At 66.1% G+C, this 26,125-nt stretch overlaps 2 protein-coding genes across 2 annotated transcripts; both read right to left on the reverse strand.

Annotated features, from left to right (window-relative positions):
• Nucleotides 1-1,624: 1,624 nt before the first annotated feature.
• TNFRSF12A (TNF receptor superfamily member 12A) lies at nucleotides 1,625-7,990 on the reverse strand. Its single transcript, XM_037898777.2, has 5 exons — nucleotides 7,801-7,990; nucleotides 5,199-5,300; nucleotides 4,793-4,924; nucleotides 4,271-4,325; nucleotides 1,625-3,050 (listed from the first exon to the last, which is right to left on the reverse strand). Exons 1-4 carry the CDS (start codon nucleotides 7,871-7,873, stop codon nucleotides 4,273-4,275), a joined length of 360 nt encoding a protein of 119 aa, XP_037754705.1. The 5' UTR covers nucleotides 7,874-7,990; the 3' UTR covers nucleotides 1,625-3,050; nucleotides 4,271-4,272.
• Nucleotides 7,991-8,822: 832 nt separating this feature from the next.
• LOC114022673 (complement factor B) lies at nucleotides 8,823-21,441 on the reverse strand. The gene is made up of 18 exons (XM_037898776.2): nucleotides 21,259-21,441; nucleotides 20,604-20,804; nucleotides 20,073-20,258; nucleotides 19,705-19,878; nucleotides 19,362-19,442; nucleotides 18,243-18,337; nucleotides 17,828-17,954; nucleotides 16,308-16,427; nucleotides 15,959-16,039; nucleotides 15,300-15,440; nucleotides 14,952-15,076; nucleotides 14,740-14,863; nucleotides 14,444-14,588; nucleotides 13,898-13,983; nucleotides 13,687-13,817; nucleotides 11,103-11,190; nucleotides 10,465-10,514; nucleotides 8,823-9,122 (listed from the first exon to the last, which is right to left on the reverse strand). The coding sequence occupies exons 1-18, from the start codon at nucleotides 21,311-21,313 to the stop codon at nucleotides 9,000-9,002; spliced, it is 2,133 nt and encodes a 710-aa protein (XP_037754704.1). The 5' UTR covers nucleotides 21,314-21,441; the 3' UTR covers nucleotides 8,823-8,999.
• Between the last annotated feature and the right edge of the window lie 4,684 nt (nucleotides 21,442-26,125).

Below are 26,125 nucleotides of genomic sequence, written 5' to 3' on the forward strand. Positions count from 1 at the left end.
CAGGCGTCCGGGCTCCCAGCCCTGCCCCCCGCTCTAACCCGCCAGCCCCTAGTCCCCTCCCAGAGCCGGGGAGAGAACCCAGGAGTCCTGGCTCCTAGCCCCACCCCCTCTAACCCACTAGCCCCCGCTCCCCTCCCAGACCTGGGGAGAGAACCCAGGAGTCCTGGCTCCTAGCCCCACCCCCTCTAACCCACTAGCCCCCGTTCCCCTCCCAGACCTGGGGAGAGAACCCAGGAGTCCTGGCTCCTAGCCCCACCCCCTCTAACCCACTAGCCCCCGCTCCCCTCCCAGACCTGGGGAGAGAACCCAGGAGTCCTGGCTCCCAGCCCTCCGCGCTTTCTGTGCCCAGCGACTCTGGGCTCCCAGACCCCCCCCCGCCGCTGACTCATCCCCTCTTCACAGAAGCCCTGAACTTAAGAATTTCCCTTTGGCAAAGGCCCTGCTCCGCCCACTCCCGGGAGTTAACCCTTTCCGAGCCGAGCCCCCGGCCATGGGTCCTGGCCCCCCAGCTGCCCCCACCTCTGGGGGGGGCGGGGGAGATTGGGGATCTGGGCTGAATCCGTCTCAGCTGGGGAGCCAGGACGCCTGGGTTCTTTGCAGGGGGAGTGGGGTCTGGTGGTTAGAGCAGGGGGGGCTGGGAGCCAGGACTCCTGGGTTCTCACCCCAGCTCTGGGAGGGGGGCGGGGTCGGGTGGTTAGAGCAGCGGGGGCTGGGAGCCCGGACGCCTGGGTTCTGTCCCCGGCCGGAGTGCCGCTGTTTCTATAAATAGCCCCTTTTCTCGGGCTGCCTCCCGCCTTGGCGCGGGCGGGGTTTCTCCTGGGTTGCGCCAGGCCGGTGCATTCCTGCGGCATGACGCGCGGCCCGGGCCGGCGGCCCCCACTTCCCTGCTCCGCCTCCCACCTCCTGCCTGGCACGGGCCGAGTCCTGCCGCGAGCTTCCCCCCGCAGTGCCCCTGCCGGGGGGTCTCCCCAGAGCGCTGCGAGCGGCCCCCCCAGCACCCAGGGGTCTCCCCAGAGCACGGCCCCCCCCAGCAGGGGGCTCCAGCCCCGGGACTCTCCCTGCACCAGTGACCAGCCAAGGAGCTGGTGCTGTGAGCTTCCCCACAGCAGTGCCCTCAGCTTCTTGGCTCCGGCTGGCTGCGGTCCTGGACTCCCAGGGCGGCTGAGTCACTGGAGGGGGAGGCTGGGGGGTGAAGCAATGGGTCAGGAATGCAGGAGCTGCCGGGGTGAAAGTGAGCAGGGGGGTGAGTCAGAGGTGGGGGGATGGGAAGGAATGAATGCAAAGTGGAAAGCGAGGGAGTGAGGCAGAGACTGAAAGGGAAGAGAGGGAACGGGAAAAAGAGGGAAAAGACTGAAAGAGAGGACAGGAATGAGAAAGCAGGGAAAGAAAGATGGGGAATGAGAAACAGAGGGAAAGAATTACAGTTTTTCATGAGGGGCAGAAGGGAATGAGAAAATGAAGCAAAGGAAGAGAGGGAAAGGGGGAAGAATGAAAGAAGGGAGCCATTGAGAGAAAGGGAACCAGGCAAAGAAGAGGGAAAGGGAGGAAGGGAAAGAGACAGGAAGGAGAGAATGGAAGAGGAAGAGGAAGAAAGGGGTGAGAAATGGAGGGGCAGGCGGAGGAAATGAAAGGGAAGAGACAAAGCCCCCACCCCCTGCCCCCAGGAGAGACCCCCCAGAGAGCTGGGAGAGGGGACGTGGGCTGTTTCCCCTCTAGGGGGCACCGGCTCGGCTCCATCTCCAAGCTCAACGTTCAATTTAAAAATTAGGATTTTATTGTAATTCTCTTGAAACCACAAAGTTTGATTCCTTCGGCGCCAGCCAGTTTCTTACTAGAGCCGCAGGTTAAACGCTGTTAGCGTGAACGACATAAATAGACACATGGGGACTGGGGGGGGGGCTGGGAATTTAGGTGGATGCCACAGAAATAGCAGCTCCAAACCCTGTCACTTCGGTGGCCCTGCCACCGGCGGAGCGGCTCCTGGAAGACAGCAGGTGACTTATTCCGAGCTAGAAAAGGACCCCACCCCTGGGATACAGCCCTGCCCCGCCTCCCGGAGCTGGGGAGAGAACCCAGGCGTCCTGGCTCCCAGCCCCCACCCTGCTTTGAGAATTTAAACTTTTCTCAGACACATTTACACTGTCCCTATATACAGAGAATTCACTCGCATTCCAGGGCACAAACTGGTATTTGCGGGGTTGGGGAAAAGGGGGACGTGGGGGGGGGGGGACGACTCACTGGGGGGGCAGGGGTAATAGCCTGGAGAGGAAAAATGCCCCTCCCAGCAATACTGACCCCTTTGGGTTTACACACACACACACACACACACACACACACACACACACACACAGGTTTTGAGGTACCTTTGGTTGACCCCCCCACCCCGAGGTTAAAATGTTCCTTAGAGTTACTTTACAGGGCCAGGGGCCTGGAATAGAGTGTCTGATTTTGGGGGGCACTGATCTAGGGGGGCAGTTCTACCCAAGATTTAAAGGCACCCCAAATCTCACACTGGCATGCTCCCAAAGGGACCCCAGATTCCTATATAGCAGCCCAAGATCTGAGGTTTGGGGTCACAGAGGTCCACTAAATTTCAAAGGGACCCCAGTTTGCTTGACAGGGAACGCCCAAGATGTGAGCTTTGGGGTCTCAGGGAGGATCCCCTGTAATCTGAGGCAGATCCCTCCTTCCTAAGTCAGGGAAGTGCAAATTTTCCATGATTCCGGAGAGGCCCCAATATGGGGCATTAATGGGGAAACCTCCAGCCCCCCATCTCAAGGGCTGGGGCGGGCAGTATTTCAAGTGGACACCCCCCAATATTTGCTAGCAACGCGATGTGTGAGGGGAAAATTTGGGGGTCTCCAGAAGCCCCATCAGAGCTGTGCAAAATAGAACATCCCCTCCCAATTCCAAGAGTCCTTTCTGGGGTGCGGTGAAAATCAGGGTTTGCGGGGGGATGTCGGTCAAAGGCTGCTGAGGGGATCCCTGCAGTGACCCAAGAGTTAACGGCTCCAATTCTGCCCCGTGGGTGCCCAGACCGGATGCGTCACCTGCCAGAGAAAGAACAAATAAACCAACCGACTGACCAGGGCACAGCCACACGGCTGGGCTGGCAGGGGCTGCGGGTTGGGAGTGGGGGGCACCGGCAGAGCTGGGGGGGCAGGGCTGGGGGACAGGACTGGGCTGGCAGGGGCCGCGGGTCGGGAGTGAGGGGCACCGGCAGGGCTGGGGGGCAGGACTGGGCTGGCAGGGGCTGCGGGTTGGGAGTGAGGGGCACCGGCAGGGCTGGGGGGCAGGACTGGGCTGGCAGGGGCTGCGGGTCGGGAGTGGGGGGCACTGGCAGAGCTGGGGGGGGCAGGGCTGGGCTAGCAGGGGGCTGCGGGTCAGGAGTGGGGAGCACCGGCAGGGCTGGGGGGGCTCAGGGCTGGGCTAGCAGGGGGCTGCGGGTCGGGAGTGAGGGGCACCGGCAGGGCTGGGGGGGGTGCTGGGCTAGCAGGGGGCTGCGGGTTGGGAGTGAGGGGCACCGGCAGAGCTGGGGGGCAGGGCTGGGGTAGCAGGGGCTGCGGGTCGGGAGTGAGGGGCACCGGCAGAGCTGGGGGGCAGGGCTGGGGTAGCAGGGGCTGCGGGTCGGGAGTGAGGGGCACTGGCAGAGCTGGGGAGCAGGGCTGGGCTAGCAGGGGCTGCGGGTCAGGAGTGAGGGGCACCGGCAGAGCTGGGGGGGCAGGGCTGGGCTAGCAGGGGGCTGCGGGTCAGGAGTGAGGGGCACCGGCAGAGCTGGGGGGGGCAGGGCTGGGCTAGCAGGGAGCTGCGGGTCGGGAGTGAGGGGCACCGGCAGGGCTGGGGGGGGCAGGGGGCTGCAGGTCGGGAGTGAGGGGCACCGGCAGGGCTGGGGGGGCAGGGCTGGGCTAGCAGGGGGCTGCGGGTCAGGAGTGGGGGGCACCGGCCGGGCTGGGGGCAGGGCTGGGCTGGCAGAGGGCTGCGGGTCGGGAGTGAGGGGCACCGGCAGAGGTGGGAGGGGAGCCCAGGGCTGGGCTGGCAGGGGGCTGCGGGTCGGGAGTGAGGGGCACCGGCAGACCTGGGGGGGCTCAGAGCTGGGCTGGCAGGGGGCTGCGGGTCAGGAGTGAGGGGCACCGGCAGACCTGGGGGGGCAGGGCTGGGCTGGCAGGGGGCTGCGGGTCAGGAGTGAGGGGCACCGGCAGGGCTGGGGGGCAGGGCTGGGCTGGCAGGGGGCTGCGGGTCGGGAGTGAGGGGCACCATGGATGTCTCTTACCATCAATCTATGAGTGACTCTTCGCCCGAGTGGCCTCCAGTCTCTTCTATGGGGGCTGGAAAGGAGATGTAGGGAGAGTTACTGGGGGTGTTGGGGGGAGGTGGGGTGGGAGTCTGCGGAGGTCGGGGGGGAAGTTTGGGGGGTTCTGGGAGGCCCATGGGCAGAATCAGGGTGATGGGGGCAGGTGGAGAGGGGGATGGGTCTGGGATTTGGGGGAGAGAAAGATCTGGGGGGCAGGGGATGGGGTGGATGTGGGGGTCACAGGATGGGGGTTCAGGGAGTTTGGGGGCATGGGGTGGTTCTGGGATTCGGGAGAGGAAGAGCTGGCAGGCTGGGGATGGGGTGGATGTGGAGGTCACAGGATGGGGGTTCAGGGAGTTTGGGGGCATGGGGTGGTTCTGGGATTCGGGAGAGGAAGAGCTGGCAGGCTGGGGATGGGGTGGATGTGGGGGGCACAGGATGGGGGTTCAGGGAGTTTCGGGGCATGGGGTGGCTCTGGGATTCAGGGGGTGGGTCACTCACTGGTGAATTTCTCCCTCTTGCGGCAGCGGGCCCATAGCAGGGCCCCCCCCACCAGGCCAAGCACAGCGACTCCCCCCACAGTGCCCCCCACGGCCAGCCACAGCCGGGCGTCCTGGGACTGGGGCTCACCACCTGGGGGCAGACAGGAGAGAGCTGGGTTAATGGGGGGGGGGGAAGAGGAAAAGGGGCTTCCCAGCACCCCCACTGGCCCCCGAGTCACCCCAGAGCAGCCGCCACCCAGAGCCCCCCCCTAGAATCACCCTCCACTCAGCCCCGCACCCCGACGCCCCCTCCCACCATCCTTGAGACCCTCCCCACCTCCATCTGCCCCCCAGATCCCCCCACCACCTTGGCCAGAGCCCCAGTGCATTGTGGGAGTTGGGGGGTGGGTAGGGTGGGGACATACACGTGGCGCAGAAATCGTTCTTGGTGCGTCGGAGGCAGATGGTGCAATCCATGCACTTGTCCAGGTCGGGGCTCCAGGACTGGCCCCCCGGGCAGGAGGTACCTGCGGGGGTGGGAAGAAGGGAACAAGGGACCAGGGGACGGAAGAATGAATAAACCCGAGCGACAGAGGGGACCGAGGGAAGGAAAAATCAGAGACAGGAAAGAAAACGAAGGAGGGAAACAGGGAATGGAAGGAGAGAGATGAAAGAGGGAAACAATGAATGAAGGTGAAAGGCAAAGGAAGGAATAAACCAAAGAACGAATGACCCGGCAGAAAAGGAGGAATAGGCCCCCCCGAGCAGAAGAAAGACGGGGTGGGGGTCGAGAAGGGAAAGGAGGAATGGGAAAGGAAGGAAAGAAGGGGAGAAATGGAAGGAGAGAGGCGGAGGGCAGCGATGGACGGAGAGAAGAGAGAGAACAGAAAAAGTTAAAACTGTGGAAAGTACAAACCTGACCAGGGACCCTGTAACGTCGACGCCCCCAGGCTCCCCCCCCCGGGCTCTGATCCCCCCCCCACATGACAAGGGGCCTATTTCCAGCGGGTGTACGTCAGGGGCAGATGGAGCCGGGGGTCACATTTCACCCCGACTCATGGGGAAGGAATGAACCCCGAAACCCAACCCTGGCGGTGCCAGGCTAGCAGGGCAGGGGGCTGCGGGTCAGGAGTGGGGGGCACCGGCAGGGCCGGGGGGGCAGGGCTGGGCTAGCAGGGGGCTGCGGGTCGGGAGTGAGGGGCACCGGCAGGGCTGGGGGGGGGCAGGGCTGGGCTGGCAGGGGGCTGCGGGTCGGGAGCGAGGGGCACCGGCAGGGCCGGGGGGGCAGGGCTGGGCTGGCAGGGGGCTGTGGGTCGGGAGCGAGGGGCACCGGCAGGGCCGGGGGGGCAGGGCTGGGCTGGCAGGGGGCTGTGGGTCGGGAGTGAGGGGCACCGGCAGGGCTGGGGGGCAGGGCTGGGCTGGCAGGGGGCTGTGGGTCGGGAGCGAGGGGCACCGGCAGGGCCGGGGGGGCAGGGCTGGGCTGGCAGGGGGCTGTGGGTCGGGAGTGAGGGGCACCGGCAGGGCTGGGGGGGGGCAGGGCTGGGCTGGCAGGGGGCTGTGGGTCGGGAGCGAGGGGCACCGGCAGGGCCGGGGGGGCAGGGCTGGGCTGGCAGGGGGCTGCGGGTCGGGAGTGAGGGGCACCGGCAGAGGGTGGGGGGATCTTCTGGAGAGGTCACTTCGGGGAGAGGGTGGGGGAGAAGAAATGGGGGGTTCATGGGGCAGACACTGAGGGGAGGGGCTCGGAGCTGGGGGGCCAAAGGAGGATGGGGGCAGAGTATTTTGGAGACATGGGGGGGTCCGATCTTGGGGACGGCGGATCTGAGGGGGTGTACGGGGGGGCCTGGGAGGATTTGGGGGTGGGGGAGCAGCAGAATTATTCTGGGGCAGGGAATTGGGGGGGCAGCGGATCCTGGGGGTCAGGGCGGCCGTGGGGGATGGTGGGGTGCAAGGGGCAGAATGTTTTGGGGGGCTGCAGCGAAAGGGATTCGGGGGGGGGGCGCAGAGTTGGGGGAGGGGCTGGGGCAGATCCCCCCCCACTGGACAATCCAGAATTGCTCAACAGCCCCGCCCCCTGTGACGTCACGTCACGAGCCTGGTGACTCACCCCCGCCCCCCCCGGCATATCCCATGAATGAAATCACCCGCCGCGCTAGGGTTCGTGTCCCCGAGCCCCGCCCCCTGCCGCGCACGTGGGGGGGGGGGCTGCACGGAATCTGGGGGTCCCCAGGCCCCGCCCTCTCCCCTAGTTCCCACCTCCTGGAAGGGGAGGTTTTTGGGGGGCTGCGCCTCGACTTCTGCTCCCTGAGCCCCGGGTTCCCCGCCCCCCAATATTCCAGCTCCCCCATCGGCGGCCCCCCAATATTCCCGCTCCCCCACATCGCAGCGCCGGGGTCCTTCCAGACTGCGCCCCCACCCGCAAGCGGTAGCCAATGGGGAGGCGGGGAGGGGGCGTGGCCACATGGTCCCATTCATTAGAAAGGAACACGCGGGTCTAAGCCCCCCCCCCCCCCCCGGCACCAAACCAGCCTCCCCGCCCCCCAGCCAATCACACAACCCCCCTCCCCCGCCAACCACAGCCTCCCCCCCCAACCAAGCATCCCCCCCGTCCGGGAACCAGCCTCCCCACCCCCCTGCCAGTCCCCCCCCCCCGCCCCGGGAACCAGCCCCCCCCGCCAGCCAGTCCCCCCCCCCCCGCCCCGGGAACCAGCCCCCCCCGCCAGCCAGCCACCCCCCCCCGCCCCGGGAACCAGCCCCCCCCGCCAGCCAGCCACGGCCTCCCTGCCCGGGCAAGGACACACCTGACCCCACCACCACGTCCCAACCCAGCTCCCAGAGCCCCCGGCAGCCCCCCGGCCCTGTGCAGTCCCCCCCGCCGGGACCCCGCTCAGACAACCACAGCGCCCCCCCAGACACCGGCGCCCAACTATCCCCACCCCACAGACACCGCACCCCCCCACTCAGCCACTCCCCCCCCCACATCTCCCAGGTACCCCCCAGGTGCGTCCCGCAGGCCGGGACCCCCCTCACCTCCGGCCGGCTCGCCCCAGGCGCCCCCCAGAAGCACGAGCAGCACCATGGCGAGGCCCCCCCAAATCTCCATCGCTGGCGGCGGGTCCGGCGAGCGGGGTCTGAGCCGGTGACTCGACTTCCCAAACTTTAAACCCTTCCTGGCTCAGCCCGGAGAGACGCCCCCGCGGATCCGTCCCGGCAAGGAGAGGGGCGGAGCCGGGCAGTGGCTGGGAGCCAGGACTCCTGGGTTCTCTCCCGGCTCTGGGAGGGGAGTGGGGTCCAGTGGGTAGAGCGGGGGGGGGGGGGCTGGGAGCCAGGACTCCTGGGTTCTCTCCCGGCTCTGGGAGGGGAGTGGGGTCTAGTGGTTAGGGGGGTGGGCTGGGAGCCAGGACTCCTGGGTTCTCTCCCCAGGTCAGGGAGGGGAGTGGGGTCCCGTGGGTAGAGCCGGGGGTCTGGGAGCCAGGACTCCTGGGTTCTCTCCCCAGGTCAGGGAGGGGAGTGGGGTCCAGTGGGTAGAGCGGGGGGTCTGGGAGCCAGGACTCCTGGGTTCTCTCCCCAGCTCAGGGAGGGGAGTGGGATCCAGTGGGTAGAGCGGGGGGGAGCTGGGAGCCAGGACTCCTGGGTTCTCTCCCGGCTCTGGGAGGGGAGTGGGGTCTAGAGGTTAGGGGGGTGGGCTGGGAGCCAGGACTCCTGGGTTCTCTCCCCAGCTCAGGGAGGGGACTGGGGTCCAGTGTGTGGGGGGGGGGTAGCCAGGACTCCTGGGTTCTCTCCCCAGCTCAGGGAGGGGAGTGGGATCCAGTGGGTAGAGCGGGGGGGAGCTGGGAGCCAGGACTCCTGGGTTCTCTCCCGGCTCTGGGAGGGGAGTGGGGTCTAGAGGTTAGGGGGGTGGGCTGGGAGCCAGGACTCCTGGGTTCTCTCCCCCGCTCAGGGAGGGGAGTGGGGTCCAGTGTGGGGGTGGGGGGGAGCCAGGACTCCTGGGTTCTCTCCCGGCTCTGGGAGGGGAGTGGAGACACCACTTTAATTCAGGACAGGAGGTAAGATGGTTTCAAAGATCCCACAAGCTTTATTAGTTCCAGGCACAAAGACCGTGAGGCGCCGGGGGCCCAGCTGTGCCAGGCTCGGACGCCTGGGTTCTAGCATGTCCCAAGGGGGGCAGCCCTTCTCGGGGGAAGGGTGCCCGGCCCTGAGGGTGCGTGTGTTGGGGCGGTGGGGGGGAGTCACTCGAATCCCAGCTCCGGGACCTTCTTCCTGATCCAGCCCATGAGCCGCGGGACGCTGGTGTAAGCCCCGAGGGAGCTCCCGTCGCACTGCTCGGTGGAGCCATGGCTCACGATGCCAACCTGCGGGGCAAAGACAGAGCTGGGCCACCCCGCTCCCCACCCGCAGCCCCCTGCCCTGCCCCCCAGCCCTGCCCCCCAGCCCTGCCGGTGCCCCTCGCTCCCCACCCGCAGCCCCCTGCCAGCCTAGCCCTGCCCCCCACTCCCCACCCGCAGCCCCCTGCCCTGCCCCCCAGCCCTGCCAGTGCCCCTCGCTCCCCACCCGCAGCCCCCTGCCCTGCCCCCCAGCCCTGCCGGTGCCCCTCGCTCCCCACCCGCAGCCCCCTGCCCTGCCCCCCAGCCCTGCCAGTGCCCCTCGCTCCCCACCCGCAGCCCCCTGCCAGCCCAGCCCTGCCGGTGCCCCCCACTCCCCACCCGCAGCCCCCTGCCAGCCCAGCCCTGCCCCCCAGGCCTGCCGGTGCCCCTCACTCCCGACCTGCAGCCCCCTGCCAGCCTAGCCCTGCCCCCAGCCCTGCCGGTGCCCCCCACTCCCCACCCGCAGCCCCCTGCCAGCCTAGCCCTGCCCCCAGCCCTGCCGGTGCCCCCCACTCCCCACCCGCAGCCCCCTGCCAGCCCAGCCCAGCCCCCCGCACCCCCGCCGGTGCCCCTCACTCCCGACCCGCAGCCCCCTGCCAGCCCAGCCCTGCCCCCCCGGCCCTGCCGGTGCCCCTCACTCCCGACCCGCAGCCCCCTGCCAGCCCAGCCCTGCTCCCCCCAGCCCCGCCGGTGCCCCTCACTCCCGACCCACAGCCCCCTGCTAGCCCAGCCCTGCCCCCCAGCTCTGCCGGTGCCCCCCACTCCCGACCCGCAGCCCCCTGCCAGCCCAGCCCTGAGGCCCCCCAGCTCTGCCAGTGCCCCTCGCTCCCGACCCGCAGCCCCCTGCCAGCCCAGCCCTGCCCCCCAGGCCTGCCGGTGCCCCTCACTCCCGACCCGCAGCCCCCTGCCAGCCCAGCCCTGCCCCCCAGCCCTGCCGGTGCCCCTCACTCCCGACCTGCAGCCCCCTGCCAGCCCAGCCCTGCCCCCCAGCCCTGCCGGTGCCCCTCACTCCCGACCCGCAGCCCCTGCCAGCTCAGCCCTGCCCCCCAGGCCTGCCGGTGCCCCTCACTCCCGACCCGCAGCCCCCTGCCAGCCCAGCCCTGCCCCCCAGCCCTGCCGGTGCCCCTCACTCCTTTCGGAAGGTCTTTAATCGCCCTCTGGTGGTGAATGTCTGTATTACATTTTGTCGTCTTGTGTCCACACTCCTGAGAACAGGTTGGTATTCGGGGGGGGGGGGGGAGGGGGCGGAAGGGCTCGATCCGGCCCCCCGCCCTCCCCCGTGTCTGTCGGCCCATCCCTGGGAGGGTCCGTCGGTGTGGGAGCGTCTCACCTGTATCCAGTGCTGGTTTCGCTTCACCACGAAGGGTCCCCCGGAGTCACCTGGGGGGCGGGGGGATGGGACACGAGGGTTTAAATCCGGGGGGCGGGGAGCCGGAGCGCAGGAAAGGGGGAGCGAAGGAAGAGGAGCGTGAAGGAATGGACCAAGAAATCAAGAAAGGAATGGGGGAACCGAGGAAGAAAGGAGTGAACCACAGAGCGGAGAGGTGAATGCGCCGAGGGGCAAGGGAAGGAGGGACGGGAAGGAGGGACCCAAGGAGGGGAAGAGTGAAGGGAGCCGGCCGAGTGGAGGAAGGAAGAGGCTGGATCCAGCGGGGAGGAGCGGAGAGAATGAAAGAACAGAGCGATGAAGCGAAGCCTGAAAGAGAGAAGGAAGGAGGGAAGAAAAGAGAGAAGGGGGCTCGGATGAATCAAGGAATGTAAGAAAGAGAAGGAATGAAGGGGGGAAGGGGAGGGAAGGAAGGAGGGAGCAGAGGGAGGGATGAGGGGTGAATGAACGCAAGGATGCAGTGTGAACGCAGGGCCTGACCAGCAGACGACTGGAGGAGGAGAGGAGTGGAGGGGCCGGGCTGCAGAGGGTGTGGGGGGAAGCCAGAGGGGAGGGAAGCGGGGGGGGGGGGGGGGGCTCACCCTGGCAGGCGTCTTGACCCTTCTCTCCTACGCCACAAAACATGTTGGAGGTGAAATTTTTCAGCGCCTGCTGGCAGCGCGGGCGGCTCTGCAACCAGACAGGGGAGCAGGGGAGTGAGGGGTTAATAGACCCCACCCTCACCAGGGGGTGTGTGTGCGCGTGTGCCCCCTGCTGGCGGGGACGGGCCCTGCTCTGCGCGTGTCCCCCCCGCGGCCCCCTGCTGGCGGGGACGGGCCCTGCTCTGCGCGTGTCCCCCCCGCGCCCCCTGCTGGCGGGGACGGGCGCTGCTCTGCGCGTGTCCCCCCCGCGCCCCCTGCTGGCGGGGACGGGCCCTGCTCTGCGCGTGTCCCCCCCGCGGCCCCCTGCTGGCGGGGACGGGCCCTGCTCTGCGCGTGTCCCCCCCGCGCCCCCTGCTGGCGGGGACGGGCGCTGCTCTGCGCGTGTCCCCCCCGCGCCCCCTGCTGGCGGGGACGGGCGCTGCTCTGCGCGTGTCCCCCTCGCGGCCCCCTGCTGGCGGGGACGGGCCCTGCTCTGCGCGCGTGCCCCCCCGCGGCCCCTGCTGGCGGGGACGGGCCCCGCTCTGCGCGTGTCCCCCCCGCGCCCCCTGCTGGCGGGGACGGGCGCTGCTCTGCGCGTGTCCCCCCCGCGGCCCCCTGCTGGCGGGGACGGGCGCTGCTCTGCGCGTGTCCCCCCCGCGGCCCGCTGCTGGCGGGGACGGGCCCTGCTCTGCGCGTGTCCCCCCCGCGGCCCCTGCTGGCGGGGACGGGCCCTGCTCTGCGCGTGTCCCCCCCGCGGCCCCTGCTGGCGGGGACGGGCCCTGCTCTGCGCGCGTCCCCCCCGCGCCCCCTGCTGGCGGGGACGGGCCCTGCTCTGCGCGCGTGCCCCCCGCGCCCCCTGCTGGCGGGGACGGGCCCTGCTCTGCGCGCGTCCCCCCCGCGGCCCCCTGCTGGCGGGGACTGGCCCTGCTCTGCGCGCGTGCCCCCCGCGCCCCCTGCTGGCGGGGACGGGCCCTGCTCTGCGCGCGTGCCCCCCGCGCCCCCTGCTGGCGGGGACGGGCCCTGCTCTGCGCGCGTGCCCCCCGCGCCCCCTGCTGGCGGGGACGGGCCCTGCTCTGCGCGTGTCCCCCCCGCGGCCCCTGCTGGCGGGGACGGGCCCTGCTCTGCGCGTGTCCCCCCCGCGGCCCCTGCTGGCGGGGACGGGCCCCGCTCTGCGCGTGTCCCCGCCGCGGCCCCCTGCTGGCGGGGACGGGCCCCGCTCTGCGCGTGTCCCCCCCGCGGTCCCCTGCTGGCGGGGACGGGCGCTGCTCTGCGCGTGTCCCCCCCGCGGCCCCCTGCTGGCGGGGACGGGCGCTGCTCTGCGCGTGTCCCCCCCGCGGCCCCCTGCTGGCGGGGACGGGCGCTGCTCTGCGCGTGTCCCCCCCGCGGCCCCCTGCTGGCGGGGACGGGCCCTGCTCTGCGCGTGCCCCCCGCGGCCTCCTGCTGGTGGGGACGGGCCCTGCTCTGCGCGCGTGCCCCCCGCGGCCCCCTGCTGGCGGGGACGGGCGCTGCTCTGCGCGTGCCCCCCGCGGCCACCTGCTGGATGGGACGGGCGCTGCTCTGTGCGTGTCCCCCCCGCGCCCCCTGCTGGCGGGGACGGGCCCTGCTCTGTGCGTGTCCCCCCCCCCGCCCCCTGCTGGCGGGGACGGGCGCTGCTCTGTGCGTGTCCCCCCCGCGCCCCCTGCTGGCGGGGACGGGCCCCGCTCTGCGCGCGTGCCCCCCGCGGCCCCCTGCTGGCGGGGACGGGCCCCGCTCTGCGCGTGTCCCCCCCGCGGCCCCCTGCTGGCGGGGACGGGCGCTGCTCTGCGCGCGTGCCCCCCGCGGCCACCTGCTGGCGGGGACGGGCCCTGCTCTGCGCGCGTGCCCCCCGCGCCCCCTGCTGGCGGGGACGGGCGCTGCTCTGCGCGCGTGCCCCCCGCGGCCACCTGCTGGCGGGGACGGGCCCTGCTCTGCGCGCGTGCCCCCCGCGCCCCCTGCTGGCGGGGACGGGCCCTGCTCTGCGCGCGTGCCCCCCGCGGCCACCTGCTGGCGGGGACGGGCCCTGCTCTGCGCGCGTGCCCCCCGCGGCCCCTGCTGGCGGGGACGGGCCCTGCTCTGCGCGTGTCCCCCCCGCGGCCCCTGCTGGCGGGGACGGGCCCTGCTCTGCGCGCGTGCCCCCCGCGGCCACCTGCTGGCGGGGACGGGCCCTGCTCTGTGCGTGTCCCCCCCCCCCGCCCCCTGCTGGCGGGGACGGGCGCTGCTCTGTGCGTGTCCCCCCCGCGCCCCCTGCTGGCGGGGACGGGCCCCGCTCTGCGCGCGTGCCCCCCGCGGCCCCCTGCTGGATGGGACGGGCCCTGCTCTGCGCGTGTCCCCCCCGCGGCCCCCTGCTGGCGGGGACGGGCCCTGCTCTGCGCGTGTCCCCCCCCCCCGCGGCCCCCTGCTGGCGGGGACGGGCGCTGTTCTGTGCGTGTCCCCCCCCCGCCCCCTGCTGGCGGGGACGGGCGCTGCTCTGTGCGTGTGCCCCCTGCTGCCCATGTTGTGTGTGGCCCCCCGGGGGTGCTGCCCGTACCTGGATCACCACCTCGGCCTGCTGCAGCTTGCTGGTCCCCTGCGGCCGGCTGGCCATCTTCCCCCAGCCGGTGATGACGCCCCGGATTTCTCTCTCCTCCTGCTCCCCGCCGTGCCCCGTCAGGATCCCGCCTGGGGGGAGCCACAGGTCAGGGGGCCAGGCTGACCCCGGGCTTCCTTCCCTCCCACCACCCGCAGCCTCCCCTGCTGACCTTGGTACGCGCACGTCTCCTCCCAGCCGGCCGCCGGCAGGTCCAGGATGTGGCTCATCTCCGCGGTGCAGGGGAGACAGACAGGCCTGGGACGGCACCACAGAGTCAGTCGCTGCTCCCCTTCCGGAGCCGGGGGGAGAACCCAGGAGTCCTGGCTCCCAGCTCCCCCTGCTCTAACCCACCAGCCCCCACTCCCCTCCCAGAGCTGGGGGGAGAACCCAGGAGTCCTGGCTCCCAGCGCCCCCTGCTCTAACCCACCAGCCCCCACTCCCCTCCCAGAGCCGGGGAGAGAACCCAGGAGTCCTGGCTCCCAGCTCCCCCTGCTCTAACCCACCAGACCCCACTCCCCTCCCAGAGCTGGGGGGAGAACCCAGGAGTCCTGGCTCCCAGCTCCCCCTGCTCTAACCCACCAGACCCCACTCCCCTCCCAGAGCTGGGGGGAGAACCCAGGAGTCCTGGCTCCCAGCTCCCCCTGCTCTAACCCACCAGACCCCACTCCCCTCCCAGAGCTGGGGGGAGAACCCAGGAGTCCGGCGGGAGTCTCACCGGATTTTGGGGGTGAAGGCCAGAGGGCGGGTGAGGCTGAGCAGCGCGATGTCGAAGTTGAAATCCGAGAACCCTTTGTACCCCTCGTGGACGATGATTTGCCCCACGGGGAGGCCCAGGGACTCCTTTTGGATGGTGGTCAGCCCTGGGGTCACAGACACGCCTGTCAGCCCCCCACAGCATGGCAACCCCTGCCCAGCCCCCTGCCACCCCACCCAGCCCCCCGCCTGCTCCCCAGGGCATAGCGCCCCCTGCCGAGGCCCTTGACCCCGGGCGCCCCCTAGCGCCAGTCTCACCTACAAGCACAGTCACTTGCTCCGGGGCCATGGGTCGCCCGGCCTCGGCGTCCCAGACGTTGTGGGCCGCGGTCAGGATCCAGGAGGGGGCTACGATCGAGCCCCCTCCCCTATTGTGTTGATTCTGGTGGGGGGAGGGAGAAAGAAGGCTCAGTGGAGGGGGTGGGAAGACAGGGCGGCCTGGGGGGAGGGGACCAGGAGGGGCCTCCTACCTGGTCTTTGAGCTTCAGAGACACCTGCCAGGGCCACTGCTTCTCCTCCACCTGCTCCCCACGGAAAACCCGCCCGATGAACTGGCTCTGCCCCACGCCCCGCACCCCACAGCCGAGTCCTTCGCCTGGAGACACAGAGGCAGGGGCTGAGGGGGCTGGAGGGATCCCCTTCCCCTCCCAGGGCTGGGAGAGAACCCAGGAGTCCTGGCTCCCAGCCCCCTGCTCTAACCCACCAGCCCCCACTCCCCTCCCAGAGCCAGGGAGAGAACCCAGGTGTCCTGGCTCCCAGCCCTCCCCTCCCCTGGTCTACCCCACTCCCCTGCCAGAGCTGGAGTGCCCCCCACTCACCCAAGCCCCACACCAGCTGGGTGAGGGCCCCCAGGTCTCCGTAGTTCTGCAGGTAGAAGGATCTTTGGGTTCCCGGCTCCTTCGTGGCGATTCGCTCCATCTGCTCCTTGTGGGCATCCCCGACCCCCAGAGCGAAGATATCTGGGGTGAGTGGGGTGGAGGGGGTCACTAGGGAGTGCTCTCTAGGGACAAGGCCCCACGCCCCATTCCCTGCCCCCCTGAGCCAGCCAGGCCCTGCCCTGGGGCCGGATGGGAGCCGGCGCCCCCCCAAAGGGGACAGGCCCCACGCCCCATTCCCTGCCCCCCTGAGCCAGCCAGGCCCTGCCCTGGGGCCGGATGGGAGCCGGCACCCCCTAGAGCAGACAGGCCCCACGCCCCATTCCCTGCCCCCCTGAGCCAGCCAGGCCCTGCCCTGGGGCCGGATGGGAGCTGGCGCTCCCTAGAGGGGACAGGCCCCACACCCCATTCCCTGCCCCCCTGAGCCAGCCAGGCCCTGCCCTGGGGCCGGATGGGAGCCGGCACCCCCTAGAGGGGACAGGCCCCTGCCCCATTCCCTGCCCCCCTGAGCCAGCCAGGCGCTGCCCTGGGGCCGGATGGGAGCTGGCGCCCCCTAGAGGGGACAGGCCCCTGCCCCATTCCCTGTTACCGTGTCCACTTACCCAGGTTTTGTTCCGGGTTGGGGATGGCCTCCTGGATTTGCTCTGACACCCTGGCTGGGTCCAGCCCCACATTGTGTCTCCCTGGTGGGGCAGGAAGGAGGAACCTGAGCCAAGATGCCCCCCAATGGGGTGGGGGTGGGGGGCTGGGCTGGGATCCTATCCCTGTGCACTAGCCCTTGGGTTGCTGGGGGTGCCAGGGAGAGTGGGGGGCTGAGGGGGCATGGAGGTCCCTGGGGGTCCTAGGGCGGGGATGTCTGGGGGGATCCCCAGAGGCAGGAAGGTCTATGGGGGTGTTCACCCCAAATGTGTGCCCCGGGGGGGTATCTGCCCCATGGGGGGTCTGTCTCACCGGTTGTGATCAGCACCACGATGTGTTTCCTGGCGCTGGTTCTGGGCGGCGCCGTCTGGATCAGGGACAGAACCTGTCCCAGCGCCCCCCCCACGTTGGTGCCTCGCTGGGTGAAGCTGTCTGGGGGTGGGACACGACAACCCCGTCACCACAACAACACAACACACACAACCCTGTCACCCCCGCCATCCAGTGTAACCCTCCAGCAACACAATACACCACAAGCCTGTCACCACGACACACAACCCAGCGGGCAGCAACCCCCTCACCACGGCCCATTGAGACAACGGCCCTCCACAACACCGTACGACAGCACAGTGACAAGGCCACCACCACCCGGCAACACAACACCACCAGGGCAAACCCGTTACCCTGACAACACGACACACACTGACAGCCCCATCACCACAGCACAACACAACAACACAATGACTACCCCCTCATCCCAACACAACACCACCAGGGCAAACCCGTTACCCTGACAACACAACACACACTGACAACCCCATCACGACAGCACAGCACAACAACACAATGACTACCCCCTCATCCCAACACAACACCACCAGGGCAAACCCGTTACCCTGACAACACGACACACACTGACAACCCCATCACGACAGCACAGCACAACAACACAATGACTACCCCCTCATCCCAGCACAACACCACCAGGGCAAACCCGTTACCCTGACAACACAACACACACTGACAACCCCATCACGACAGCACAGCACAACAACACAATGACTACCCCCTCATCCCAGCACAACACCACCAGGGCAAACCCGTTACCCTGACAACACAACACACACTGACAACCCCATCACGACAGCACAGCACAACAACACAATGACTACCCCCTCATCCCAGCACAACAACCCCACCACGCCAACAATACCAGGACAAACCTGTCACCCCCAACACACATCCCCATCAACACAACACTGCACCACAATGACAACTCCGTCACCACACAACAGCAGCCCTGGCACCACAACACCACATCACAACACACAGTGATGACCCTGTAAACAGAACACAACACACAAGGACAAGACCATCGTCACAATACAACATCCCTGTCGCCACAGGAAGATGACACAACCCAACATGCAATAACAAAATGACAACCCTGTCAACCTAAAACAACACACAAGGACGATCGTGTCACCGCAACAGCACAAAGACAATCCCGTCACCCCAACACAATGACACAACACAGCTTACCACACCAGCACAACACTGACAACACAACAGACCACAACACACATCAACCCCATGACCGCAACACAGTGATAACCCCATTACCACAGCATGGCTAACCAACACACAACAACCTCATCACCACAATGACATGACATGATGCAACAACACAATGACAACCCCATCACCACCACACAGCTACACAGCAGGAATGGCATCACACAGCAACGCAAGTTAACCCACAACACTCAGCGCCCCCCAACGCAGTGAAACACAACATAGAACACAACCCAGTGCCAGGACCCACAACTCACTTGTGTTCTGGAACTGCTCCCAGGCCGCCTCCACTTCTGCGGGACTCTGGGTCAGAACCGATACCCGCTGGGCAGAGCTGGCGAATGCCACCACTGTGAACCAGACTTTGTCAGAGACCCGGGTGGCCTGCGAGAGCCCCAGTGTTAGTGTGTCGGGGAGGAAGGGCTGGGCTAGCAGGGGGCTGCGGGTGGGGAGTGAGGCGCACTGGCAGGGCTGGGGAGCACGGCTGGGCTAGCAGGGGGCTGCGGGCTGGGAGTGAGGGGCACCGGCAGAGCTGTGGGGGGGCAGGGCTGGGCAAGCAGGGGTCTGTGAGTCGGGAGTGAGGGGCACTGGGAGTGCTGTGGGGCAGGGCTGGGCTAGCAGGGGGCTGTGAGTCAGGAGTGAGGGGCACCGGCAGCGCTGGCCTCCGCTTACCTGCTCCATGACGGCGATGATGAATTCCCCACTTATTTTCACATTCTCGGCCCCGACGCTGCCCGATGTGTGCACGACAAAGTATATGTTGGCGCCTGGGGGTGGGGGTGAGTTAGACAAAGACAGGAAAGGAGCCTCCCCCACAGCCCTCAGGGTCCCCAGCCCCCTGCCATGGCCTTGGGCAACCCCGGCTGGGACGAGACGGCTAGAGGGAAAAAAGGGGTTTTGAGATCAGCAGTCAGGGACAACCAGCTAATCCGCATGGGAGCTACCCCTGCTGTCTGCCTGTCCATCCATCCATCCATCCATCCATCCATCCATCCATCCATCCATCCCCCCACCTCCCATGCCATCCATCCATCCATCCATCCATCCATCCCCCATGTGATCCATCCATCCATCCATCCATCCCCCATGTGATCCATCCATCTCATCCATCCCCCCTGCCTTATATCCATCCATCCACCCATCCACCCATCCATCCATCCATCCATCCATCTCATCCATCCCCCCTGCCTTATATCCATCCATCCATCCATCCATCCATCCATCCATCCATTTCCCCTGCCATCATGCATCCATCTCCCCTGCCATCCATCCCATCCATCCATCTGTCCATCCATCCATTCTCCCATCCATCCCCCTACTCCCTCACTGCCTCTCCCTCATCCACTGTCCTGATCCAGAAGACTAGAGCCCTGCACGGATAGAAAAATCTCTCTGCTTCCGATCTGTGGAGCGCCATGGATTTGCAGGGCTCTCCTTACTGGAGCCAGGCTTTGGCTCTGGGGCACCCACCCTCCAGAGCCCGGGCGGGCCGCTGTGGGGAGGCTGGGGCCCTCCACCTGCCCTGGGCAGGGGGCCCGAGCAGCCCCCAGCTAGTGTCCGTGCCCCCCAGGTGCCCTGCCTAGGGCAGGTGGAGGGTCTGTGCTGTGGTTCCTCACAGCTGCCCGCCTGGCTCTTACCGTCAGAGCCCTGCCGATGCCTGCGGGATGCCCAAGTGGATCTTTGGGGCTGGGCTTGGGCCTCCCAGTCCTTGGGGCTCCTGGCTGAGCATGTTGGGGGTGGTGAGCAGGGGCCGGTGCCCCCCAGGATGGGGGGCAACACGCTGACCCTGACCTGTTCGTGCGTGCGCCGTGATTTCTTCTGACATGTCCAGGTGCTTGGCCACAGAGCTCACGTTGTCGTAGGCGTAGCGGCCTGGGGGTTCAGAGCAGGTCAGCAGGCGGTACGGATGGGGGTGGGGTGCAGGGAGACCCCCATGGGATGCGGGGGCCTGGACAGCCACCCCAATGGGGTACAGTACAGACCATCCCTTGGGAACCACGGGAGGGGGCCCAGTGCTGGGTGGCTGGAAGGGGGTTGGATGGATGCAGACATGGGGCGGATGGAAAGACAGACACACAAGGGACAGAAGGACCCCAGGGTCAGGGGGACAGCTGGGGCTCGGCGTGCGACTCACCCTCACAGCGTGGCTCCTCCCCCGACCACTGGCCCGAGTTCTGGCAGACGCGGCGGGGAGAGCCCCGCAGCACCAGCTCCCGGAGGCAGGTGAATCTCACGGCTCGGCCTGGCTCGAAGACGTGGCCCTGGCGATGCCCCCCAAGGGGGATGCCCGGCCAGGGGCACAGGGAGTCTGCAGGGAGACAGACCCCAGCTGCATTAACCACCCGGGGTAGGGGCTGCATGGTCGGGAGTCCCCACAGAGTGGGGATAGATGGGAATGGGCGATTCCCGACCCCACTGCTCTAACCACCAGCCCCCACTCCCCACCCAGAGCCTGGAGAACCCAGGCGTCCTGGCTCCCAGCCCCCGCCCAGCCCCACTCACCCTCGGGGTCGCACACAGCCGTGCGGCCGCTCCACTCGCCGTTGGCCAGGCAGGTGCGGCGGGCTGCGCCGAAGAGCCGGTGCCCGGGCTGGCAGTGGAAGGTGATCGTGTCCCCGACCCGGTACTTGTTCTGCCGAGGCTGGTGCCACCCGTTCTCGAAGGTGATGTAGCCAGTGCAGGTGTAGGCTGCAGCGGAGAGAGGGGAGGCACAGGACTCCTGGGTTCTCAGAGCGGAGGGGGGTCGAGTGGGTTAGAGCAGGCTGGGCTGGGAGCTAGGACTCCTGGGTTCTCTCCCCGGCTCTGGGAGGGGAGTGGGAGCTGGGAGCCAGGATGCCTGGGTTCTCTCCCCAGCTCTGGGAGGGGAGTGGGGGCTGGGAGCCAGGATGTCTGGGTTCTCTCCCCGGCTCTGGGAGGGGAGTGGGGGCTGGGAGCCAGGATGTCTGGGTTCTCTCCCCAGCTCTGGGAGGGGAATGGGAGTCTAGTGGTTAGAGCAGAGGGTGCTGGGAGCCAGGACTCCTGGGTTCTACTCACTGATGCAGGAGGGTCTCTGGGCTGACTCGAAGGCATTCCTCAGAGGTGACCACTTCCCGCTAGACTGACAGACCCTCCAGCTCACAGGGTAGGCGTAGCTGTTCGGGGGGCAGCGATACTCCAGGATGCTGCCATTGGTTCGGATCTTGGGGTACACGACCTCACCCCCTTGGATACCTTCTGCATCCCCACAAACTGCATCTGGGAGAGAAAAAGCAGGGGGCTGCGGGACAGGAGTGGGGGGCACCTGCAGGGCTGGGGGGGCAGAGCTGGGCTGGCAGGGGGCTGCGGGTCGGGCGTGAGGGGGACTGGCAGGGCTGGGGGGGCAGAGCTGGGCTGGCAGGGGGCTGCAGGTTGGGCGTGAGGGGGACTGGCAGGGCTGGGGGGGCAGAGCTGGGCTAGCAGGGGGCTGCGGGATGGGAGTGAGGGGCACCTGCAGGGCTGCGGGGAGCCCAGGGCTGGGCTAACGGGGCTGTGGGTCGGGAGTGAGGGTCACTGGCAGGGCTGGGGGGGCAGGGCTGGGCTAACGGGGCTGCGGGTCAGGAGTGAGGGGCACTCGCAGGGCTGGGGGGCAGGGCTGGGCTGGGTGAGTGAGGGCAGAGTCAGAGTTAAGGAGGGCCCAGGCCCCCGGGGAGGTGGAGGAGGAATTTCTTACCACACAGGCCGTGTCGGAGGAGGAGGAGGAGGAGGAGGAAGGGGACATGTTCCATGGCCCCAGAGTCTTTGGGGGGTCTGAGCAGTGGGGAGAACAGAGGCTCCTTTCCCAGCTGGGCAGGAAGGCGGAGTGGGGGGAGGAGTGTGGGAGCTGATATTGTGGTCTCTGAAACCTCTAGCTGGAAAGAGGAACTGGCATGTGGTTCCCAGAATATGATGCTGCTTTATCCCTCCCCAAGCTGAGAGAGAACCCAGGAGTCCTGCCTCCCAACCCCCCACCCCCACTCTACCCTACTAGACCCCACTCCCCTCCCCAGGCTGGGTGAGAACCCCGGTGTCCTGCCTCCCAGTCCCTTCTAACCCACCAGACCTCACTCCCCTCCCAGAGCTGGGGAGAGAACCCAGGAGTCCTGGCTTTCTCTGCACCCTCGATCTTGGCTACCCTCCCCCTTTTCCCCACTTCCTCTGTCTCTGAAATGGAAAAACTGAGTCAGAAAACCTGGACTCCCCCTCCCTTGAGCCAGCCAGTCCCCCAGTCTGGGGCCAGATTGAATCCCACGCTGCCCAGATGGGACAGGCCCCGTGATCCATCCGCCCCCCGTACCTGGCTGGAGCTATGCTCAGAGCTGGTGGGGGTGGGGTTGGATTCTGTCGGCTGATCTCCTCTCTCTCTATATCTAAACACACACACACACCGTGTGCGGAGGGAGGTGCCCGGCCTGAGCCCAGCCCCAGCTACATATCGATTTTATGGGCACACTAACCATCCTGCTACACATCCTGTACTCCTGGGTTCTCTGCCCAGCTCTGGGAGGGGAGTGGGGGCTGGTGGTTAGAGCAGGGGGCTGGGAGCCAGGACTCCTGGGTTCTCTGCCCAGCTCTGGGAGGGGAGTGGGGGCTGGTGGTTAGAGCAGGGGGCTGGGAGCCAGGACTCCTGGGTTCTCTGCCCAGCTCCGGGAGGGGAGTGGGGGTTGGTGGTTAGAGCAGGGGGCTGGGAGCCAGGACTCCTGGGTTCTCTGCCCAGCTCCGAGAGGGGAGTGGGGGTTGGTGGTTAGAGCAGGGGGCTGGGAGCCAGGACTCCTGGGTTCTCTGTCCAGCTCCGGGAGGGGAGTGGGGGTTGGTGGTTAGAGCAGGGGGCTGGGAGCCAGGACTCCTGGGTTCTCTGCCCAGCTCCGGGAGGGGAGTGGGGGCTGGTGGGTTAGAGAAGGGGGGACTGGGACCCAGGAGTGAGGACTCCTGGGTTCTATCCTTGGCTCTGGGAAGAGTGTGGGGCGAATGGTTAGAGCTGGGGGGCCTTGGAGCCAGGAATTGTGGGTCCTACCCCAGCTCTGGGAGGGAAGCAGGGTCCAGGGGGTTAGAGCAGCAGGGGCTGGGAGCCAGGACTCCGGGGTTCTCATATCTGTGCAGGGGGCTGGGTGCAGCTGCATGGGAGTGAGTTGATATTTTGGGAGCTGGTTCCCTGCACGGGGTTTCACTTCATGTTTCCTTTTTGCTGTCCTGCTCTGGGCATTGTGGGTTCAGAGAAATCACAGCCCCTCAGGTGACCAAAAAAGGGAAGGGGAGAGGGGTGGGGTGGAGGCAGCTGGCCGGAGGGAGGAACTCTCATCGATCAGAAGAGAGGATAGCGGGGTTGAGACACAGAGAAAGAAAGAGAGAAAAAGACGCCGGAGTAGGTAGGCTCTGGGGGGTCAGGGCAGAGGTCGAATCCCCCTTCTGAGGGCCCAGCTGCCTCAGCGCCCTCCCCAGCCCCAGCCATGAGGGGCTAAGTAGGGGTTGGTCCCTTGGGGGCAGCAGAGGGGATGGATCACTAGACCTGATGTGGGGCGGGCAGGGGCAGGGTGGGAGGATGGGAATTGGGGAGCATGAGGTGGGGTGTGAGGTGTAGAGACAACAGAGGAGCTGAGCTGAGGAATGGGAAAGCAGGGAAGAAAGAAATGAACGTGGGAAAGAAAGCCAGGAAAGAGGGAATGAGAGAAAGGGAACAAGACAGACAGGGGAGTGAGAAGGAAGGAAAGGAAGCAAGGAGGGAGCAATGAGTGTACTTTAGGGGCTCTGCTCCCAACTATAGCTCTAATCCTCCCTCCCCCCAACCCGCAGATGGCTGCCGTTGTGGCTGCCCTGGCCCGTCTCCACCCGGCACTGGCCATCCTGGGCAGTGATGCCCGATGCCACAGCCTGGCCCCCTGGTATTTCCTCCTGGGCCTCCGCCTCGTTGCTCTCTTTGTGGCTGATGGGCCGTGGGCTTCGGTGAAACCAGACCTGGCCTGTAACTGGACCTCGGTCAATGGGGACTCCCAACCGTTCTGTGCCGCCCTGTGCTACAACCAGCGCTTCCCAGCCCCCGTCTCCTCGTTCTGGGGCTTCGCCTTCCTCGCCACCCTGCTCCCCATGGGCCTCATGATGCTGATTCATGCCCAGTTCAGCCAACGGGCTGCGGCCAGAGGGGACAAGGAGTCAGCAGGACCAACTGATGCAACCAATATGGCTGCCAAACCCAACATGGCTGCCAAAACCAAGCTGGCTGGAGAGCCCAATATGGCCACTGGAGCCAACTGGGTTGACATAATTAATATGGACTCTGAGTCCCAACGGGTTGGCCAGTGCAAGATGGCCACTCCAGGAGCTAAGATGGCTGCCAGCTCAGCCTGGCGCTCCCCAGCATTTGGTTTATGCGTGGTGCTGCTCCTGGCTACTGAGCTGGGCTTCTTCTGGGCTATGCTGGCCCTACAGTTCCCCTTGGTGTCAGGGGCCTACTTCCAGTGCCGCCCTGGGGCTCCCCCCTGCCCCCCGGCCCTGGAGTGTGCCCTGTCGGGGCAGGCAGACAAGAAGATGGCGCTGGTGACTCTGGCCTTCACAGCCTGTGTCAATATAGCCTCCTGTCTTGCCTATGGGATCATGAGGCTGGGGAGGGCGGCCCAGTGCCAGGGGAGATAAGGGTGAGGGGTGAGGGAATGAGTGTGGGAAGAAGGCGAGTAGGGAGTGGGGGGAAGAGGGACTGGTTGAAAGATTCAACATGGCTGCCCAGCCCAAACTGGATGGTGTATCCATGACAACTGCCCAGCCCAAGCTGGTTGACGTATCCATGATGGCCGCCCAGCCCAAAGTGATTGGCGTATCCAAGATGGCTGCCCAGCCCAAAGTGATTGGCATATCCAGGATGGCAGGGAAGGGGAAGAAAAGGAGGGAACCTGTAGAATCATGGACTATTGAGCAGACCCCTCTCACAGAGCAGAGACCCCCATCTATCTACCATCAGTGACATGGGTGTGGGCACGACCCAGAGGGAACCTGGACTGACCTTATGGGAGGGGTGAACAAATTCCCCTCCCCTCCCACAATGCACCTCTGCTACTGTGCATGCTCAAAGAGGACCAAGAATGCAGCCACCTCTGGAGTGGGGCATGGGGGCTGGTTATACGGGGACTCCTCACCTGGTGCTCAGATGTGGTCGTCTCTGGGGTGGGGTGCAGCGGCTGTTTATATGGGGACCCCTCGCGCAGCACTGAGATGCGATCACTTCTGGGGAGGGGTGTAGAGGCTGTTTATATGGGGACCCCTTGCCCGGTGATGAGGTCAGCACTGACTGCTAGGGGAGAGCACCCGTACTGAGCCTCCCAGTACAAACTGCTTTCAGAATCGGGTCCTATAGGGCTGATTTGTTGTGGTTCAAACATTTATCAAACTGCTTATTTTGACAACTGATTTATAAAAGTTATGATTGTCCCAATATGCTCAAAGTTCAACTTAAATACGAGAGACTGTGGAATGGGAGCTGGGGCGGGGGAGGGATGGGAGCCCGGACTCCTGTGGGAGGGGAGTGGGGTCTAGTGGGTTAGAGCAGGGGGCAGGAGCCAGGACTCCTGGGTTCCGTCTAGCTGCAGAGGAAGCTGTGAAGTGCTGGCAAGTTTCCCTTTGGTGGATTGTGTTTTGAGGTCACAACATGGACTGGGGCACAAGGTGGGTGGGGGGCGGAGGCAACTGGCTTGTGTTGCGACTCTCCCAGAAGGAAGGAAGGAAATAAGAGAGGGAGGACGAACAGAGGGAGAGAAAGAGAGACTCAATGAGCGGAACAGGTACTGGGGCACAGGCTGCAAGGGTGGGCGGTGGCTGGAAATCCAGCAGGGGGCGTTGTGAGCTGCTGTCACAGCGTTGCGCCCCCCAGGTTGGCGTAAGAGGGTTGGGGTGCTGGGTGTGCGTATCATGGCCCGGGCAAGGGGACGGGGAGCTGGAAAAGTCAGGAGAGAACTCCTTGCCTGGGTGGGGCCAGATGCAGTTGGACTGGTTCTGGATTGAGTCAGAGCTGCAGGAGAAGAGGGAGAGTGAAAGGGAATGTGGGACGGACTAGGGTGACATGGAGAAAGGAAAATGGGAATAAGAAAGAAATAAAGAAAGAGGGAACAAGGGAAAGAAAGAAAACATGAGAATGGGGAAAGAAAGAAAGAAAGAAAGAAAGAAAGAAAGAAAAAGAAAGAAAGAAGGGGAAAAAGAAAGAATGAATGAAAGAGAATGAGGGAATGAGGGAGAGTCAGAAAGAAAAAAGAAAGAAGGAAGGAAAGAGAAACAGAATGAGGGAATCAGAGAGAAAAAGAAAACAAAGGAAAGAAAGAAAGGTCTGAACAAGGAGATAAGAAAGAAAGAAAGAAAGAAAGAAAGAAAGAGTAAGGCAAAGAAAGAAAGAATGAATGAAAGAGAATGAGGGAATAAGGGAGAAAAAGAAAAAAGAGAATGAGGGAATGAGGAAGAGACAGACAGAAAGAATGAATGAAAGAAAATGAAGGAATTATGGAAAGAAAAAGAAGGAAGGAAAGAGAAACAGAATGAGGGAATCAGAGAGAAAAAAAAAACAAAGGAAAGAAAGAAAGGTCTGA

This window comes from Chelonia mydas, chromosome 6 (genome assembly GCF_015237465.2).
Source record: "Chelonia mydas isolate rCheMyd1 chromosome 6, rCheMyd1.pri.v2, whole genome shotgun sequence".
NCBI classification, from domain to species: domain Eukaryota; kingdom Metazoa; phylum Chordata; order Testudines; family Cheloniidae; genus Chelonia; species Chelonia mydas.